Source organism: Bos taurus, chromosome 19, assembly GCF_002263795.3.
Source record: "Bos taurus isolate L1 Dominette 01449 registration number 42190680 breed Hereford chromosome 19, ARS-UCD2.0, whole genome shotgun sequence".
In the NCBI taxonomy this organism is placed as follows: Eukaryota; Metazoa; Chordata; class Mammalia; order Artiodactyla; family Bovidae; genus Bos; species Bos taurus.
In genome coordinates, this window is record NC_037346.1 from 40,412,232 (window position 1) to 40,431,396 (window position 19,165).

Genomic DNA, 19,165 nt, shown 5'->3' on the forward strand with positions numbered 1-19,165 from the left:
GCATTAAATTTACATGGGCGCATTTGTTATTTGTAGACGTATTTATTTATCTTTGTTTGCAGCGGGTCTTCATTGCTGTGTACAGGCTTTCTCTAGTTGTGACAAGTGGGGGCTACTCTTTCTTGAGACGCTCGGGCTTCTTTTTGCAATGGCTTCTCTTGTGGTGCACACCCTCAGTTGCTTTGAGGCATGTGGAATTTTCCTGGATCAGGGATCGAACCTGAGTCCCCTGCATTGGCAGCTGGTTTCTCATCCACTGTACCACCAGGGAAGTCCTATTTGTAAACTTTCAAATAATGGCCATTCTGACTGGTTTGAGGTGGTGCTCCATTATAATTTGATTTGCATTTCTCTAATAATTCAGCTAAGTATTTTTGAATATTGAAAATCTAAAGTAGTATTTCACATAACATGAAAATGTATGAAATTCGAACTTCAGTGTCCATAAATAAAATTTTGTAACATGGTAGGAATGTGATCACTGTTGCGGTATTCACACCAGAGCCTTTGCTTTCAAACAGTGAATCTGCAACCTGTCATTCCCTCTAAATCCCCATACCAGTGGTACCTTAACCATCAGCCACCATTTGTTCATTTACAGTCTTTTGTGCTGCAACAGCAGAGTTGAATAGTGCAAGAAATTCCACTGCTGTCAAAGCCTAAAATATTTACTATCTGGTTCTCGAATAATAGGTCCTGATATAGACGCCAATGTAGTGTTTTTCAGACTTAAGGTGAATCAGAATCATCTGGTGCACTTGTTAAAACACATACTGCTTAATCCCACCCAGAGTTTCTGATTCACTATGTCTAGGGTGGGACCCACGGAGAAGGCAATGGTGCCCCACTCCAGCACTCTTGCTTAGAAAATCCCATGGATGGAGGAGCCTGGTAGGCTGCAGTCCATGGGGTCGCTGAGTTGGACACGACTGAGCAACTTCACTTTCACTTTTCACTTTCATGCATTGGAGAAGGAAGTGGCAACCCACTCCAGTGTTCTTGCCTGGAGAATCCCAGGGACGGGGGAGCCTGGTGGGCTGCCGTCTATGGGGTTGAACAGAGTTGGACATGACTGAAGTGACTTAGCAGCAGCAGCAGCAGATTGGGACCCAAGAATTTGCATTTCGAACAAGTTCCCAGGTGATGACAGTCCAGATTTGGTCTTGTTGTTCACTCAGTTGTGTCACTCTTTGCAACCCTATGGACTGTAGCACGCCAGGCTTCCCTGTCCTTCACTATCTCTGTTTGCTTGAACTCACATCCATTGAGTCAATGATACCATCCAACCATCTCATCCTGTCACCCCCTTATCCTCCTGCCCGCCCCATCTTTCCCAGCATCAGGGGCTTTTCCAATGAGTCAGTTCTTTGAATCAGGTGGCCAGCATATTGGAGCTTCAGCATCAGTCCTTCCAGTGAATAGTCAAAGTTGATTTCCTTTAGGATTGACTGGTTTGATCTTCTTGCTGTTGAAGGAACTCTCAAGAGTCTTCTCCAGCACCACAGTTCAAAAGCATCAATTGTTTGGTGCTCAGCCTTCTTTATGGCCCACCTCTCACATCTGTACATGACTACTGGCAAAAAGCATAGCTTTGACTAATAACGGGAGTTTGTTGGAGAATTCCATGGCCAGAGGAGCCTAGTGGGCTGAAGTCCATTGGTCACAAAGAGTTGGACGTGACTGAGCAACTAACATTTGGTCTAGTGAGGAAGAGAACAGGGAATTTGTTCATGGAACAAATCCTGGTCTTAGAAGTCGACCACAAAGTCCTCCTTCTCCCTCATGCCTTCCTCACTGTTTCTACTGATTACAAAGAAAGTGAAAGTTTAGTCGTGCAGTCTTGTCTCTTTCTGACTCCATGGACTGTAGCCCACCAGGCTCCTCCGTCCACGGGATTTTCCAAGCAAGAGTACTGGAGTGGGTTGCCATTTCCTTCTCCAATTGATTACAAAGTTCTGTAAAATAATAATGCGAAAACTAGATTCTCAAGCCTTATATTAACCATTTATCATCTCTCACTTGAACTAATAGCCTGCAAGTTGGTCTCCTGCCTTCAGTACAAACATATATTAGCTTTCAAAAACACAAATCTGATTATTCCTCACTTTGCTGGAAATCTTTCAGTGTTTCACCTTGGCTGATAAATCAGTTGTCTCAAGTCCCTCAGAGAGGGATTGGTTCCAAAATCCTGCTCAGGATACCAAAATCCTCGAATGCTCAAGTCTCTTATATAAAATGGTGTATATTTGCATATAGCCTATGCATATCCTCTAAGTCATCTCTAGTTACTTACAATACCTAACACAATGCAAATGATATGTAAATCATTGTTGGGCTTGTAGCAAATTCAAGTTTTGCTTCTTGGAACTTTCTGGAATTTTTGTTCCTGAATATTTTCAACTTGCACTTGGTTGAACCTGTAGATGTGGAACCTGTGCATGTGGAGGGTCGATTGTATCCATTTCTTAACTGGGCCTTCAGACCTCAATAATCTGGTCTCAATATACCTCGCCTGTTTTATCGCCTATATTCCCCACTATCCAAGCTAAAGTCCAGTTGACTTCTCCATTTCCTCCAATACATCCTTTTATCCCAGGTATCTGTAATGTTCTCAACTCTGCAATGTCCTCCTATGGCCTCAGCCTTTAAGACCCACTTCAGTTGTCACTTCCTCAGTTCCCTCCAGATAGTATGTTCTATCTTCTCTGTGCTTCTAGACAACTTTTTTCTTCCCTAGGTTTCACTATTTACACCCTATTAATAAGGCTGTCACTCTCAACCAAGCTAAAGGTCAAGGGTAGAGGCTTTCTCTTAAATATCTAAACACTTCATTTACTCAGTGAATATTTATTAACTGCCTACTTTAGGCCAGATATATTTCTACGGGCTAAGGAGACAGCAGAGAAAAAAAACATAAAGCTCACATTCTAGTGGAAGAGGACAATAAACACAATAAATTACATATTAGATAGTAATATCTAACATTATCTATTACGGGCTTCCCTGGTGGCTCAAAGGTTAAAGCATCTGCCTGCAATGTGGGAGACCTGGGTTTGATCCCTGGGTCAGGAAGATCCCCTGGAGAAGGAAATGGCAACCCACTCCAGTATTCTTGCCTGGAGAATCCCATGGACAGAGGAGCCTGGTGGGCTACAGTCCACAGGGTTGCAAAGGGTCGGACACGACTGAGCGACTTCATTTCACTTCACTTCAGATAGTAATAAGTTTATGAAAAAACTAAAGCAGGAAAGGCCCGGGAAGGAATTTAGAAGAGGTTGTGGGTTTACATAAGATAGCCAGAAAAGAAGGCTTGATGAAAAGACATTTACTAAAACACAGAAGCAATGAATAGGAAGGTATGTGAATATCTGAAGAAACAGTGACACAGGTGGAGAGAATAGCAAGTGAGCAGACCCATGCTGGGTGTGTGTGGACAGCAAAGAGGTGAGTGTGGCAGGAAGGGACTGAGTAAGGGGGAGAGTAGTAGGAGTCACCAGATTCTAAAAACCAAAAGGATAATTTTGTTTTTACTCCAAGTAAGATGGGAAGTCATGAGAAAGAACATGTTCTCATATCAGGTTCACTGTGGCTGCTGTGTTGAGAACAGACCTCAGTGGGGGAAGGCAAAGGTTGAAACTGAGGGGCTAATTACAATGTTAGTGCAATAAAAAAAAAGGTGAGATACGATTATGGCTCAGATTATGGCTCAAGGTGGAAGTTGTGGAAATGTTGCAAAGGTGTATGTTTCTGGATATACACATTGAAGGGCAATGGTATTGAAGACTGACTGGATGTGAAGTGAGAGAGAGAGGAAGGCTATAGAAGCAGGATTTAGATGAGGCAAATTCAGGAGTGTGATTTTAGACACAAATTTGAAATGCCTATTACAAGTTCAAGTGGATATGTTTCCTAGGCATCTGAATATATCATTTTGGAGTGAGGGAATGAGCCTAGGAAGAAGATCTAAATTTAGGAGTTGCCAGTATAGAGACTTGGGTTTGATCCCTGGGTCGGGAAGATGCCCTGAAGTAGGAAATGGCAACCCACTCCAGTATTTTTGCCTGAAAAATGGACAGAGGAGCCTAGCAGGTTATAGTCCTTGGGGTCGCAGAGTCGGACATGAGTGAGCATGTGAGCAGTGTAGAGATGGTATTGAAGGTCTTGACACTGAAAAAGATCACCGTATTCTATATGCCTCCTGCCACACATGGCCCCCACTTCACTGGTATCCCTAACTCCAAATACTCCCTTTGCAGATCTGAGGCCATACAGTCTGGCAGAAGAGGGCTGTGGCTCCCTTGGCTTTTTAGCACATTCCCATCCATTTGTTTAAAGTTTGCAGTGCTTCATGCTCTGAGCTCACAGGGCAGAGACACAGTTTCAATTAGAGGTTTTCACATGAGGCCAACTAATGTTAGTCATGTCCATATAGACTGGAAAAAAAAAAAATCCCACCTAAACAGAAAAGAAAAATCAATAAAAACTATTTAAAAGTTTTCAAGGAGAAATTCTGTAAGGACTTGTTGGCTAAAGCTGCCTGAAAGGTTAGACAGACATACAAAATGAACACAGAGAGGACAAAGTGCTCAGCATACGTTAATACCCTAAAGTATTTCTATTGTCGGTAAAGGTAAAGATCCTTTATGAGACTTCCTTTGCCTCAGTCCTTCATGAACACCCCCAGAAGACGCTAGAAGTGACTTAACAAGTCTGGGGAGGTGGCCGTTGGGAAAGAACTGTTGGTAGCTGGCAATACTTCATTCTAGGGAGGTGGTGGCAACAACTCCCTAGGCAGCAGACATCATGGATTTTCCTCCCTCGGGGTACCAGAGGTCCCCTCCGTTTCTGGTCTGGGTCCCTTAGAGACAAAGAACTGCATTCTCTCCCATACAAGTGTGGGGTTGCTGGGGAGCACAGGGATAGAGGGGTTAGAATTCTATGCCCAGGAAACACCCACAAGCTCAAACAGGAACCTGCATCCTAACTCTGGTCCAGGCGGCGCGCGGGGCCGCGGGGCCCCTCCAGTGAGGGCCAGGCCTGTTGCCAACGTGCCCGGGAAAGGATTCGCTCAGCGCAGGCTGGGTACATGGAGCACTCGATACACTTCCACGGAGGGCGCATCTGCCTCCCAAAGCCCCCTTCCTTCCTCTCAACTCCACTCTCTCGTGCTTCTCTCTCTCCCGGAGCCTCAGCATTCGCCTACAGCCCGTCGCCGCCCTCGCCCTTTCTTCCCTCCTCCGGACCCTCCCCCGGCTCGCCCCTCCTCCGGCAGCCCACCTTCACCCCGCCGCTCCGCGGGTTCCTCGGTCCTCGCCCCTTATTCCCGGCCTCCCCTCGCCGGCCCCCCGCGGCCCCCTGCCCGCCCTCCTCCAGGCGACAGCGGCCCCTTTCACAATAGCGCGGCCCGCCTCCCTCTTCTCCGCTCCCGGTTCACTCCCGCCTGCTTTTCTCCCGGCGCATGCGCCCTCCGGTCGGCGGCGGCTGCGGCTGTGGCGGCTCCGAGCGGCTCCGTTTTTTTAAAGGGAAACGCTGAGGCGTCGGGGGTGACTGTGGGGGAGGGGGACCCCGAGTCCGGAGACCCCCGGGTGAGGCGACAGACCCTCTCCCGTAGTAGGAGGGCTTTGGGCGGACCCATCCCTCCCACCCCCTCCTGAGGAGGAGGGGGTGGAAAATGGAGGCTCGGGGCGGCTGAGGCGAGCTCCGGGGCGGGGGGCCGGGGCGGGGAAGGGGGGTGTGGGGTGGGGAGACGAGGCGGGCCCGGCCGGGCCAGGGGGGGCCGAAGCGAGCTCCGGGGATGAGCTCGGGGGCGGCTGGGTGCGAGCTTCTGCCTCTGAGGCGAAGGCGGCGGCGGCGGCAGCAGAGGCGGCGGCGAGGCCCCCATGGGCCGGCGGCGGGCCTCAGCCGCGGCCTCCACTTCTCCGCAAGCCGGCGGGATGGCGCCCGGGCCCCGGAGGAGCCGCGCTAGCCGAGGCCTGCTGCCGCGCTGCTGAGGCGAGCCCGCCAAACTCCCCTCCCCCTCCTCCGTCCTCGACCCCCCGCACCTCACCCCTTCCCCACCCCCTCCTCCGTCTCGGTCCCCGACGCTGCTCCGGACCACTATGACCATGAGATCCGCAGTGTTCAAGGCGGCCGCGGCCCCTGCCGGCGGCAACCCTGAGCAGCGACTGGACTACGAGCGGGCTGCGGCGCTGGGCGGGCCCGAGGACGAACCTGGGGCGGCCGAAGCCCACTTCCTCCCCCGGCACCGTAAGCTCAAGGAGCCGGGCCCCCCGCTGGCCTCCTCCCAGGGCGGGAGCCCCGCGCCCTCACCGGCCGGCTGCGGCGGCAAGGGCCGGGGCTTGTTACTCCCGGCCGGGGCGGCCCCCGGGCAGCAGGAAGAGAGCTGGGGCGGCTCGGTGCCCTTGCCCTGTCCACCCCCGGCCACCAAACAAGCTGGCATTGGGGGGGAGCCAGCGGCAGCCGGAGCCGGCTGCAGTCCCCGACCCAAGTATCAGGCGGTGCTGCCCATTCAGACGGGCTCTCTCGTGGCGGCGGCCAAAGAGCCTACGCCCTGGGCTGGGGATAAGGGTGGGGCGGCTCCCCCAGCTGCCACCGCCTCGGACCCGGCGGGACCCCCACCACTACCTCTGCCCGGGCCGCCACCCCTCGCGCCCACCGCCGCCGCCGGGACCCTGGCGGCCAGCGAGGGCCGATGGAAGAGTATGAGGAAGAGCCCTCTCGGAGGTGGCGGCGGCTCTGGAGCTTCCAGTCAGGCCGCCTGCCTCAAACAGATCCTTCTGCTGCAATTGGACCTCATCGAACAGCAGCAGCAGCAGCTGCAAGCCAAGGAAAAGGAGATCGAGGAGCTGAAGTCAGAGAGAGACACGGTACGGGAAGGGTTAATCTGCGTTCGGGACGAGGAGCGAGTTGTGCGCATGCTCGGGGGAAGGGGGCTGTAGGAGGTTAAGGTATCCCTGAGTTAGGGGTAAGGAGGTCGGCCACCAGCAAAGGAGTCTTCTCAGTTGCTGGGTCCTTGGGAGCCAGGCTCACAGACACGTTGGGTTTGAGGGAAGGGTTAAAGGGCAACCTCCCAGGAGGAGGGGGAGGGGAAGTTTCAGGTGCCAAAGGGTTAATTTAAAATGACAGCCCCAGACTTGTGGGAAAGACGTTGAGTGGGAAAGACGTTGAGTGGGAAAGACCTGATTTGTGAGGGGTTGAAAAATGAAAAGGTGGGATGCATATGTGGTTGCTTTATGGAAGGAGTTAAAGAGCTTTGCGTTAGAAATGCATTCTGGAGGAGAGGGCCATAGCAGCTGTTGCTCTAAGCACTGCTGTAGCATCTTTATCTAGATAGAGTAGTAGACCTTTTCATTGGCAGAGGGGTTGGGGTGACTCACAGTGGAATCCTGTTTTAGCTTTTTAAAATGATATTAGAAGAATCATCACCTTTGATTTCAGGGGTTTTTTTGTTTGTTTTAATAGGAATCTGAGTTATAAAACATGATTTACTGACCAGCTCCCTTGTATAAGCATGGTGTTTAGAAACTGGAAGGGTTTTAAGGCATCAGGGGAAATTAAGCTTATTAAATGTATTAAGTAGACCAAAATTTTTCCCCCTATATTAGAATCTTAAGATGTAGGGAAGTCATTTATTATTTCTTTGTACTTCTGAGGAGCATGACTATATGGGCTTGTTTTATTTTATTTTATTACCCTTGTAGCAGTAGTTAAGGGCACCTGATGTGTTAAAACATACTCCAGATATCAGGAAAGCTGTGGTGGTGGGATATTATAGTGCTAGCATACCTTACAGCTGCCTAAAAATAAACATGGTTTCTACAATTGTTGTGTTCAGGCTGCAGCAGTCTCTGTCTCTCCTCTCTCTCCCTCCCTCTCTCTCTCTGGCGTTGTGTGCGCCAAGGGCTGAGCAAGGGAGCAGAGGGCTATTCATTTTGTTTGCTTTCCAAATGAATCTCTTCAGGCAGCAACTGTTTTATTAGAGAATGCATTCTGCAAGGTGGGATGGGAGCTGGGGCCGGTCTCATTAAAATATTTCATGGTGTTGATTTGTGGAAGTTACTCAATATGGAGGTGGCACTGCTCAGCTACTGTACTGCAGTCTAGGGGTGTGATGGTACTGTAATTACAACACATCATGTCCTGACTTGGGGGGGGGAAGTCGGGAGAGGACGACCAGTGAAGGAGAAGAAATCAAGGAAATGTCATCCACAAACAAACATGCTTAAGTAACGTTAAAGCTGTGAATCAAAACAGGAGATGAAATGAGAGTGTGGCGGACAGGGGGCTCTCTGCTGATTGTGGTTTCTGCTCAGTTCCTGAGGTAATGGCCCTTTTGCAGATTTTCCTAGGCAGGAAAAGTGGGGTGAGTTAAGGATAGAGTGTCAGTCTGAACTTGGCATTCACTGCCTCTGTTGTGTATTGCAGTCTTAGTGTTGCTTAAGCTTGTTTCTCTTATTCCAGTTGTTATTTGGCCTCATGAGATCTGTGCAGCTAAGTGGATATAATGAAGTCAACATTAATATCACTGTCTAACCCAAATAAAATTCTTGTTATAGAGTATAAGTAGCACAGTTGGCATCTTTTCTCAGAACATTTTAATGTGAAATTTTCAATGATGATAGACTTCCATTTTGTGTTTGATCATGTGGTCCTCCCTTTAATTATTAGAGTCAAAAGACTTTTCAATATTTAAATAAATAGGTGTAAGTTTTTCTGTTATCTCAAATGCAAAGCAATATGCGTATTTGATGATTGATGGGACTTATGGGTACTGGTTCTTTTTATAAGTTTTCCAAATTGAGTGTTCACATTTTAGGTGGCACCTCCCCACCCTACCGTACCCCCTTTCAAATAACATTGCAATCCCTAGCAGCACTGTGATTGTGTGAGCTTTTAATTCTGTCTCAATGTACTGTCTGCACTTTGCCCTTGTGTGTAGCATTTTTGAGTGGAAGTAGAGAGGATAGTGTTTGGAGAACTTCAGGGCCTCCTAAAAGAACATTAAGGTTAATTCTGGAAACTCCCAAACTGACTTGGAGCCACATGTTAGCAGTAGCAGAGACCATGCCATTTAAAAGGCATGTTGTGGCCTCTCCCGGTGAAGAGGATTTTTTTCAGAAGAATGAACTACAGATTCCCCATGTCCTTCCCCAACTACATTAGCGCCAATTAACCAGTGCACCTTGTCTTCTCTATTGTGATTAAGAAAATCTATTCAGATTATGTCTGCCTGTTAAAAATAAGTTGAATTGTGGTGGTTCATGGAAAGAGGCAGAAGACCAGACTGATTCCAGAATGGGGATAAGTACCTGTGTTTAATTTTTCTGTTTTTTAAGTCTGCATTTTGCCACTCTCTTTTTTAGCTCCTTGCTCGGATTGAACGTATGGAAAGGCGGATGCAGCTGGTAAAGAAGGATAACGAGAAAGAAAGGCACAAGCTGTTTCAGGGCTATGAAACTGAAGAAAGAGAGGAAACGGAGCTATCGGAGAAAATTAAACTGGAGTGCCAGCCGGAGCTTTCTGAGACACCCCAGACTCTGCCTCCCAAGCCTTTCTCCTGTGGGCGGAGTGGAAAGGGACACAAAAGGTGTGCTGATAACTTTGTTACACTGTCTGGACTTGAGGTCACTTGTTTGCAGTGACTGAGAGTAAGGGATGAGGACTTATGAATTAGTTTTAATACAACTGTATCTTGAATCACAAGGTCTTCTGCACTGAGAAACTGAAACATCCTTGTGTGCGCTATAAAAGTCTGTTAGGAACATTTTGGCCACAGTAATAATTACAGAATGCAGTATACATCATAAAGAGAATGGGCGGCAAATGTGACAGCTGAATTTCTTAGAACTATAGCCCTTCACTTCAAGTTAGGAAGTATTAAATTACTTCATTGCGTTAGACACTGGTAGATGTTAAAAATGTAAGCTCTAACTGTCCTTGGACTCGAAGAGATTAGTCTAGCTATAAGGATAGCATACACTTTGAAAACTCAGAATTCAATATGCAGATGGACAACAGTGATACAGACTATTAAGAGATTAATTATTGTGCGTTAGAATAGTGAAAGTTTAAGGAGGAAATGGATCTTGAAAAAGTATAGAACTTAGGTTGGTAAAAAAGGAAAGGAGATGACATTCTTGAAGTGTGCGTGTGTGTGTGTGTGTGTGTGTAGACTGGTGGGAGAAAGAGAATCAGAAGATAGCAAGAAAAAATGGTTGTAATTAACATGGTATAGGAATAGGGGGGTGGGATAAGACTGGCATCTGGTTGACAGGAGTGAAATAGACCACAGAGTAGAGGCATCTGATGTTAGCTAAAGGATCTGGAATAAAATAGGAACCTTTTTAGATTTAGTAGTAAATAGAATAGTAGTAGAGGTGCTTAAGCATGGAAACTCACTTGTTCAACAAACGTTTACTAAAGGCTTATTATACATACTGTTAAGCATGAGGCTGTTCCTGCTCATGACAGCCAAGTGAACCCAGATATTTAGATACTTGAATACTGGTCATTTTGGAGCAAGCTAGTTCTCTTGCCCGAAAATGTAATCAAATCAGATTTTATTCAAGAGTCAATAAAATTCTATAATGTTTTCTTCCCTATCTAATAGGAAATCCCCATTTGGAAGTACAGAAAGAAAGATTCCTGTTAAAAAGCTGGCTCCTGAATTTTCAAAAGTCAAAACAAAAACTCCTAAGCACTCTCCTGTTAAAGAGGAACCCTGTGGTTCCTTATCTGAAACTGTTTGTAAACGTGAATTGAGGAGCCAAGAAACTCCAGAAAAGCCCCGGTCTTCAGTGGACACCCCGCCAAGACTCTCAACTCCCCAGAAGGGACCCAGCATCCATCCCAAGGAGAAAGCCTTCTCAAGTGAGATAGAAGATTTGCCGTACCTTTCCACCACAGAAATGTATTTGTGTCGTTGGCACCAGCCTCCCCCATCACCGTTACCATTACGGGAATCCTCTCCAAAGAAGGAGGAGACTGTAGCAAGTAAGGCATAGAGAACACTTGCTCTTATACCCTAGTGGTGGCGGTCAAGCTAACAAGTGTGAAAATGCCTTTGGCATTTTTAAAAAAGTGCAATCAATAAAGCAGAGTTCTGTCAAGAATGAGTAAGTTAACAGCCAGAGACAGACACTGTGCAGGCATTGCAAATAGATGGAATTACAGCAAAATGTGCTCAATGTATTTGCCTGCTTACAACACTGGGAGATGTGTTTGCCAGTAAGTTGCTCATCACAAGAGCACCAGACTTGGGGGTGTAATCTCCGGCAACTTGCATGCCCTCTGAAAGAAGGGTTTTCTGTGCTGTGAAATGCATAGAACTTATACTTTGCCATGCACGACTGTTCCTGCAATTGATACTGTGTGAAACCTGGGAGGGTGGTCTTTGGGTGTTCTCAGGGGCCAATGGTAATTTTTGGGCTGGGGAGCCAGCTTGGGGTGGGGAATTTCACCTGGGCCTCCGCTCTTTAACTATATAAACATTTATCTGTATCTCTGTGTCCCGGTCTGGGGGGCAGGAGGAATCTGCCAAAGACCAACAGTCTTACTATATCTCACTATACTTCACAAAGGTTCTAAATGTGAAGAGTTTACTTGGATTGCAGTAGCCCATTGGTTGTTCATATATTTAAATAAAATGGTCTACAAACTATTTTTCAAACAATAAGGACTATCTTGGGATATCTGAGCTGCTTGGGATGGGTGTGGGGTATGGGACCTTGGTCTTCATTCCCTTTTTGTTCTTCATGGCTTCCATACAGAGATGCTTCCCTATCTCCTACATCAACCAGTAACTGGAATGTGCCTTCAATCGTGTAATGTTAGTCTATGACAGTCACTGTGGGTGCTCCGGGGTGATGGTGGGGAAGCCTTCTTGGATAGAGTCACAGTCCTGAGTTTCTACTGATGTGTCTTGCCCTCGTAGGGCTGGGTATGGGAATCCATTCCAATAAGACAAGAGCATTCTCCAGGCTTTTGTTTGGCTGTTCTGGTGACAAAATCAAGTGGGGAAGATAGATTACTCTTCTTCATTATCTAAAATTCATTAGGCCTTACATTTGAGTACATAGATAGACCAGGACCCTGATCTAGGTTCAGGTTTTTGTTGGTTCAGTCAGTTGAACAGGTTCATCCTTAATGGTTAACCTTCTTGCTGCCATGGCAATGCTGTGTAACAAGAGAAACCGTGAAGCAATTTCCCATCCGGGATTGAGAAATGGCTTGGTCCCGAGCTGTTCTGTGTGACTGGCTGTTTTTGAAAACCCTTTCTGCCGTAGTACAGAAAATTCCAAACACCTCTGATATTGTGGGTCTAGCAGTACAGACAGAGTCTGATTGGGGGGATCCCAGTCCTTTGAGGAGCCTGAGTTGTGAATAAATGTGTGAATCCTTATTCTGGATGCCCCTATTTCAAGAGGAAGTCTCAATGGCTTGTTCTAAGGAAGCCAAAGTCTTTGTGCATGTTGTTCAGGCTGGACCAGCAAGGTAGTTTGTTTGGAGGGAGGAGGGAGCTGTTTAAGAAGACTACATGTGTAAGTTTTGAGAACACTGATCTTTTATTTAAAAAATAGGGTCAACTTTTACTCACCTGCCATGTTCTGAGTTTAAGGTTTGATATCCTTGGCCATCAACTGTTGCAGGGAAACCACCCTAAATAATGAAGAAAAGAAGTCGTCTCAGTGTAAAAAAAAAAAAAGTGGTGGGCTTATTTTCTTTTCTTTTGTCTGTTGTTCCCTCTTCCCCTCCCCCGAGAGAAATTCTCAAAAGAGCAACTCAAAAAAAACAAAATGGCTTCCTAGTGAGAGCATCAGTGATGATCCTTTCCTCCATTTTGGGTATGGGCTTTTTTTCTTTTTACACTGAGATGATTCTTCTTTCCTGCATTATTTAGGGTGTCTGATGCCATCAAGTGTTGCAGGAGAAACTTCAGTCTTGGCTGGTGAGTAGAATAGGAATTATATTGACTGGGCCTGGGGTGGGGGCTGGTGGGATGGTGGATGGTTGGGAGTTGTATCCCCCATCAGTTGGATGGGGGAGAGTGAGATTCTTTGGTATGTGATTACACTGTAGACTTCAAAATGACTACAAATTTCAGTTGTTTTTCAGGAACTGCAATAGCATCCATTATATGAATTGTCAGGTATTGGTTTAGGGTTTTTTGTGATCCTGTGTTTGGCAGACTGCAATGGCATTTTAGGTTCTTTCAATACCATAGCGAGGACACTGAATATGGCTTCAGGTGAGGCCATAGAATGGATTCCTATCACTTGGTAACTTTGTCTTATCTGGGGAAAGACTTCTTGTCCTAGTGAATAGTAGGTTGTGTGACCTTGGATTTAAGGGTGGTTCCACCCCTCCTCCCTTTCTTTTTCTTTTTTTTTTTCTTTCCAGTTCCTTCTTGGAGGGACCACTCAGTAGAGCCTCTAAGGGACCCAAATCCTTCAGACCTTTTGGAGGTAGGTACCCAAGACCTGTCAGTAGGAGGGAGTGAGAGATAGCTAGAAATGGGGGTATAACTTGAATATGTCATCATAACTGTATGGATGGGTTAAATAGAATTCTGAAGCCAGAAGGTAACTTGAGAGATTATCAAGTCCAACTCCTTTGTTGTATAGATGAAAAAACTGAGATCTAAAATGGCTAAGTGATTTATTAAAAAATAAGTAGCTAGTGAATATTCAAAACAGAGCTAGGTTTCATGCTAAGTAGAAAAGTTAGGCATGTACCCCTCAGAAACAGAATTGTATATTCCAAGCTCATTTGCCTTTTGAAAGCTTGATACTTACTTTAAACTCATACCCTTATAAAGTATAGCGGTAGGGAGGGTTTGTGGCAGTCTGAAGGGTTGTTTCAGTTTTATGTGACTTTCACTTTGGAAAGTTATAGAAATGATTTTGAAATACGGAGATTCTACAAGGGTAGGAGTGGGGATAGGAGTATGTGTTTCGTTGATTTTTGTTACCAGGAGTTTCCCATGATACCCATAGAACTCACAGACTTAGGTGAAAGAGTTTTTATTCCTGGAAGCTGGAAATGAGAATACATGTCACATGGTGATAAATAACTTATCAGCTGCTATTCTTTACACAGAACCTGGATGACAGTGTGTTTTCAAAGAGGCATGCAAAACTGGAGCTGGATGAGAAGAGAAGGAAAAGGTGAGGCTAGAGATGTTCACTGTGGGAACAGTTGAGCCTATAGGACTGTGACATCTCATCCCTGCTGAGGGGAGCCCAGGAGCTCTTAATACTTTTAAATTACTGACTTCCTAACACAGTTTTGAAGTGGTTATTGTTAAAGATGTTTGGCCTCTTTTTCTTGTGGGGAACACTAACACATGATCCAGACTGCTAGACCTAAACAGCTCTTCCCTAATCAAGCAGACAGTTTTCTTTACCCCCTACTTCCCTGCCCCCCCATCCCCTCATCTAGAAGTCTCAGCCAGGATCTCCCTAGCATCTGGATTATATGAGTTGCCTTTATAGAGCAGGTTTTCAGTAATATTGGGTTTGTTTGTTTTCTTTGTCTGGTTTGTTTTTCCCAGATGGGATATTCAGAGGATCAGGGAACAAAGAATTTTACAGCGACTGCAGCTCAGAATGTATAAAAAGAAAGGAATTCAGGAATCTGAGCCCGAGGTTACCTCATTTTTCCCTGAGCCAGATGATGGTAAGTTTTGTTTATCTAAGAGAGTAAGTTTCTCGGAGAAGAAAAAGGGTACAAGGCCCAGGATACAGCTTGCTCTGAATGAATGTGGTATTTTGGAAGAGGTATAGTTGCTAGATATCTTCCATCTATGTCACTAACAAGGTCCCATCTGGCTTTCTTCCATAGTTGAAAGTTTGATGATTACCCCCTTCTTGCCTGTTGTAGCATTCGGACGACCGTTACCAAAACTAACTCCACAGTAAGTATAAAGTTTTTTTCGCTCTTCTCAGGTGGCTTGCACTTCACTTCGCTTTCAGTCTTCATGAAAGCTTCAGTATAAGGTGGAATAGTTGGCTTAGGGATAGCCATGGTTCTTTGACAAGTGAGGCTGCCTGGGCCACTAGCTTTTGCAATGAGAAGATTCCCAAGCCAGCAATTAGGAGGATTGCTTTTTGATTTAGAAATAGATTATTCAATCACTTTAATAGCACACCGTTGCTCTGACTTTGAGGCAAGAAAGACACTCCAAACTTGGGACTTGGGAGTCAGGGCTAGGAATGGTGAAGGATATACCATCTCTTTGACAGTCTCATGTCCATACCGAATTTCTTCTAGTCTTGCAGGTTGATTTCCTTATTCTTTTTTTGCCAGGAATTTTGAGCTGCCCTGGTTGGATGAGCGTAGCCGATGCAGGTTGGAGATCCAGAAGAAGCAAACACCTCATCGGACGTGTAGGAAATAGCTGTGCTGGCAAGAACCTTCTGTCTTCAGATAGTTGTAGCATGCCATTCCCAGGGAGTGGCAGAGACCTGTATATGTGACCTATGTCCTTATGTATGTTACCATTTGCTGAAAATGCCCTTCCATACTCCCCTGATCTTGGTTTTGTTTTCATCACTCTGATTTCACAAAAACTCTTTCATTGGGCTAATTGTGAATTGTGGAGGGTGATTGGGATTTCTTTTCCCTTTTTGGGGAAATGAGTTCTCAACTTAAATCTATAGGATGGCAGACTTGGAAGCTTCAGGGGTCTGCTTCTTTACATTTGCCTATGTTAAAGGGGTAAAAGGGCTCTCTTCATTAGACTTGTGGAAGATGAAGCAACCCCTGCCTTTAGAGTTGTGCCTGCATGGCACTCTTCTCGCCCCGTATACCCTTCCTTATAGTATGGGTATAGTGGTTTTTACCCTAAAACAAAACAAAATTTCACCAGGAGCTTAAGGACCAGATGAGGAATAACAAGTGACATGATGAAGCAAGTCATCTTCACAGGGTAGAAAAGATAATGGAGAGTTGGTTGATAAATATCTGAAAACACAGTTGTCTTAAAACTGTTTTGTGATACAGCCATGTGGGAAGGGATGTTTGGCTGTGATTATTTTCTTAAGTTAATGGGTAACTGAATTTCTTTCCCCACCCCTCAAGAATAAAATCTTCTGAAGAGAGAAAGAGGATGGTTAGTCTGGGGCCAGTTATGGCTCTAAACAAAAGCAGTTGGTGTTTGGGAATGGCATGCCAGATCCTGTACAGATGTCTTTGTGTCACATCACCTCTTGAGTATTCCTTAGTTGGGTTTTATCCTTTTAGCTGAGCTCTTGGTGGTGGGTTAGAGATTTAGGGAGGGTGGGGATGTATGTGGAAATATGTGCTTCCTCTGGCTGGCAAATGTCTACATTTTGAAACAAACAGATGTACCTAATGAGCTTCTCCAGTTCATTTTGTAATAATAGATTTGTATGTGTACCATCTTGGTTCCCCCCTCCCAACCCTCACCTCCCCCATTTTGTTAAAAAATTTCAGGACAGCACTCCAGGCCACTTTGGTCTCAGTGTAAGATCCCTGTAACTATCTGGAAGGAAAATAGAGCCAAGACCTCTGGTCTTAAATATATAGGAATTGCCTTTCTTTAGTCTTCAGGACTATTGTATGAAAACAAGTAGGGGTCTAATCTCCTAGAAGGTAGGGGCTTTTATCCTTGAAGAGAATATGTCCCCAGATTATTAGCACTTTTAGAGGAGAAGCCAAGGTATGTAGGGTGTGTGGCCGGCCCGACAGTGGAGCATGAGAGAATGGGATACCATTGTGGGAAGGGAAGAAAAAAGTTCCTCAGGGGCCTCCCACTGCTAAAGCTTTTTGTGAGATGTTGGTCTGTGCTCCCTGAGTTTGACTTTTAAAGGAATTACTCGGGCAGCACATGTAGTATTCTTGGATGATCTTGCTGCTCTTATTTCTCCTTTGTGTGTGTGTGTGGCTATGGGTTTTCATTTGTAACTCCATCTGCTTAGGAGAGTGGGCTCTCCACAAGGGAACCTGCTGTGAACTTCTTTGCAGCAAGAATGTAGAGAGAAATAGGACTTATTCCACTAGGGGCTCTCATCTCACACCTTAAGGAGAGGAAGGAGATTTCTAGAAAAACTAGGCCAGATTTTCTTTGTTCTCCATCATTTTAATATGGCAAACTGTTTGGCTTTCCTACTCTGACCTATGTTATGTTCCTTTAAAATGTGCCCAAGAAGAAAAAAGACCAGTCAGTGTCTCCATATTTTATTCCTTGATTCCTCTCAGTTTCTTAATTTTCAGCATTTGTTGGATTCCTTTGGATATGGGTTAGCAGATTTCACCTTTGTTTGTTCCTACCCAAGGGACTTCCCAGATTCTGAACTCAAGTTAGATGAAGAGGAATCCATGAGGTGCTATTTGCCCAGACTTAGGTGGATTCTAATTTTCTTGGTTTTCCCTCTACCTAGTATCTATTTTATTGCCCCCTCTTCTAGATCAATTCTCCTTTGATTTGGATATGTTGAAGTTTTTTCGAGGAGGTTGGAGAGTAGATGAGCAAAGTTCCAAGAGCAAAAAGACAGTGTGTCAGAGTGTGGGGGGAAATTAGTCTTGTTTTTTCCCTACATGGGATACAACACTGTGAAATTCAATCTTCAAGTGAAGGCCCTGCCGTTCTCCTAAAACATAGTTCTTTGTTTCTTTCTTTAACAAAGTTTAAGCTAGTGTTAATAAATTAAAAAAAAGAAATTGCTTGTCTGTCTACTTCAGCTTTGTTTTATGCCCATTTCATATTGTTGTCTGTGTTGTAATTCATACTTTTGATACCATTTCTGATGTGTAAAATTGGTTGTCTTGTAAATATCTTATAAAGAGTTCAACTGTAAATAAACTATTGTGGCTGTTAATTTTTGAACTTCTGCTTCAATTTATTAGATTTATTGGGAAGCATTAAACAATTTTGCTTGGATATTTTAAAGGACTAGAAAAAGATATCCACTTTCACAAAATAGAAAAACACCATTTTCCCTTTTATATGAGATACTAACTTCCATTTGTGTATGTACACAATGTATGTTCCACCTCTCTTTGTCCTGGGTTCTTCCTTACAGATAATGGGCAGTTAAAAAAAATAAGAGATGATAGGATGCTTGGTGCCTGGTGTCTAATTAATAAAACCTCAGTTGGAAGGACCTTATAGGTCATGTAGTCTGACCCAAGTACATGATTTCCCTCTGACAACATTCCAGACAAATGAAATCCAGCTTCTTCTCTAACACTTTCATTTTCTCCTGTCCAGTTTTTCCTAAATGTTAGAGAATTCTTCTTGTTGACAAAATCTAACTTCTTGTAACTTGAGCCCACTGGTTCTTGCTTTGCTTTCCAGGGTGACCAAAAAAAAAAAAAAATCAATTCCTCCTTTCCTCATCAGATCAGATCAGATCAGTTGCTCAGTGGTGTCCGACTCTTTGCGACCCCATGAATCGCAGCACGCCAGGCCTCCCTGCCCATCACCAACTCCCGGAGTTCACTCAGACTCACGTCCATCGAGTCAGTGATGCCATCCAGTCATCTCATCCTCTGTCGTCCCCTTCTCCTCTTGCCCCCAATCCCTCCCAGCATCAGAGTCTTTTCCAATGAGTCAACTCTTCGCATGAGGTGGCCAAAGTACTGGAGTTTCAGCTTCAGCATCAGTCCTTCTAAAGAAATCCCAGGGCTGATCTCCTTCAGAATGGACTGGTTAGATCTCGTTGCAGTCCAAGGGACTCTCAAGAGTCTTATCCAACACCACAGTTCAAAAGCATCAATTCTTCGGCGCTCAGCCTTCTTCACAGTCCAACTCTCACATCCATACATGACCACTGGAAAAACCATAGCCTTGACTAGACGAACCTTTGTTGGCAAAGTAATGTCTCTGCTTTTGAATATGCTATCTAGGTTGGTCATAACTTTCCTTCCAAGGAGTAAGCATCTTAATTTCATGGCTGCAGTCACCATCTGCAGTGATTTTGGAGCCCAGAAAAATAAAGTCTGACACTGTTTCCACTGTTTCCCCATCTATTTCCCATGAAGTGGTGGGACAGGATGCCATGATCTTCGTTTTCTGAATGTTGAGCTTTAGGCCAACTTTTTCACTCTCCACTTTCACTTTCATCAAGAGGCTTTTTAGTTCCTCTTCACTTTCTGCCATAAGGGTGGTGTCATCTGCATATCTGAGGTTATTGATATTTCT

General features: G+C 45.2%; 1 protein-coding gene across 2 annotated transcripts; it reads left to right on the forward strand.

Annotated features, from left to right (window-relative positions):
• The first annotated feature begins 5,740 nt into the window (after positions 1–5,740).
• Positions 5,741–17,840, forward strand: MSL1 (MSL complex subunit 1). Of its 2 annotated transcripts, XM_002695963.6 has the most exons (9): positions 5,741–6,866; positions 9,363–9,586; positions 10,610–10,992; positions 12,899–12,946; positions 13,399–13,463; positions 14,098–14,165; positions 14,552–14,676; positions 14,842–14,914; positions 15,307–17,840. In XM_002695963.6, the coding sequence occupies exons 1-9, from the start codon at positions 6,099–6,101 to the stop codon at positions 15,395–15,397; spliced, it is 1,845 nt and encodes a 614-aa protein (XP_002696009.3). In that variant the 5' UTR covers positions 5,741–6,098; the 3' UTR covers positions 15,398–17,840. The 2 variants fall into 2 exon arrangements, with proteins under 2 accessions (XP_002696009.3, XP_015314331.1); XM_015458845.3 differs by lacking the exon at positions 12,899–12,946.
• The last annotated feature ends 1,325 nt before the right edge of the window (positions 17,841–19,165 follow it).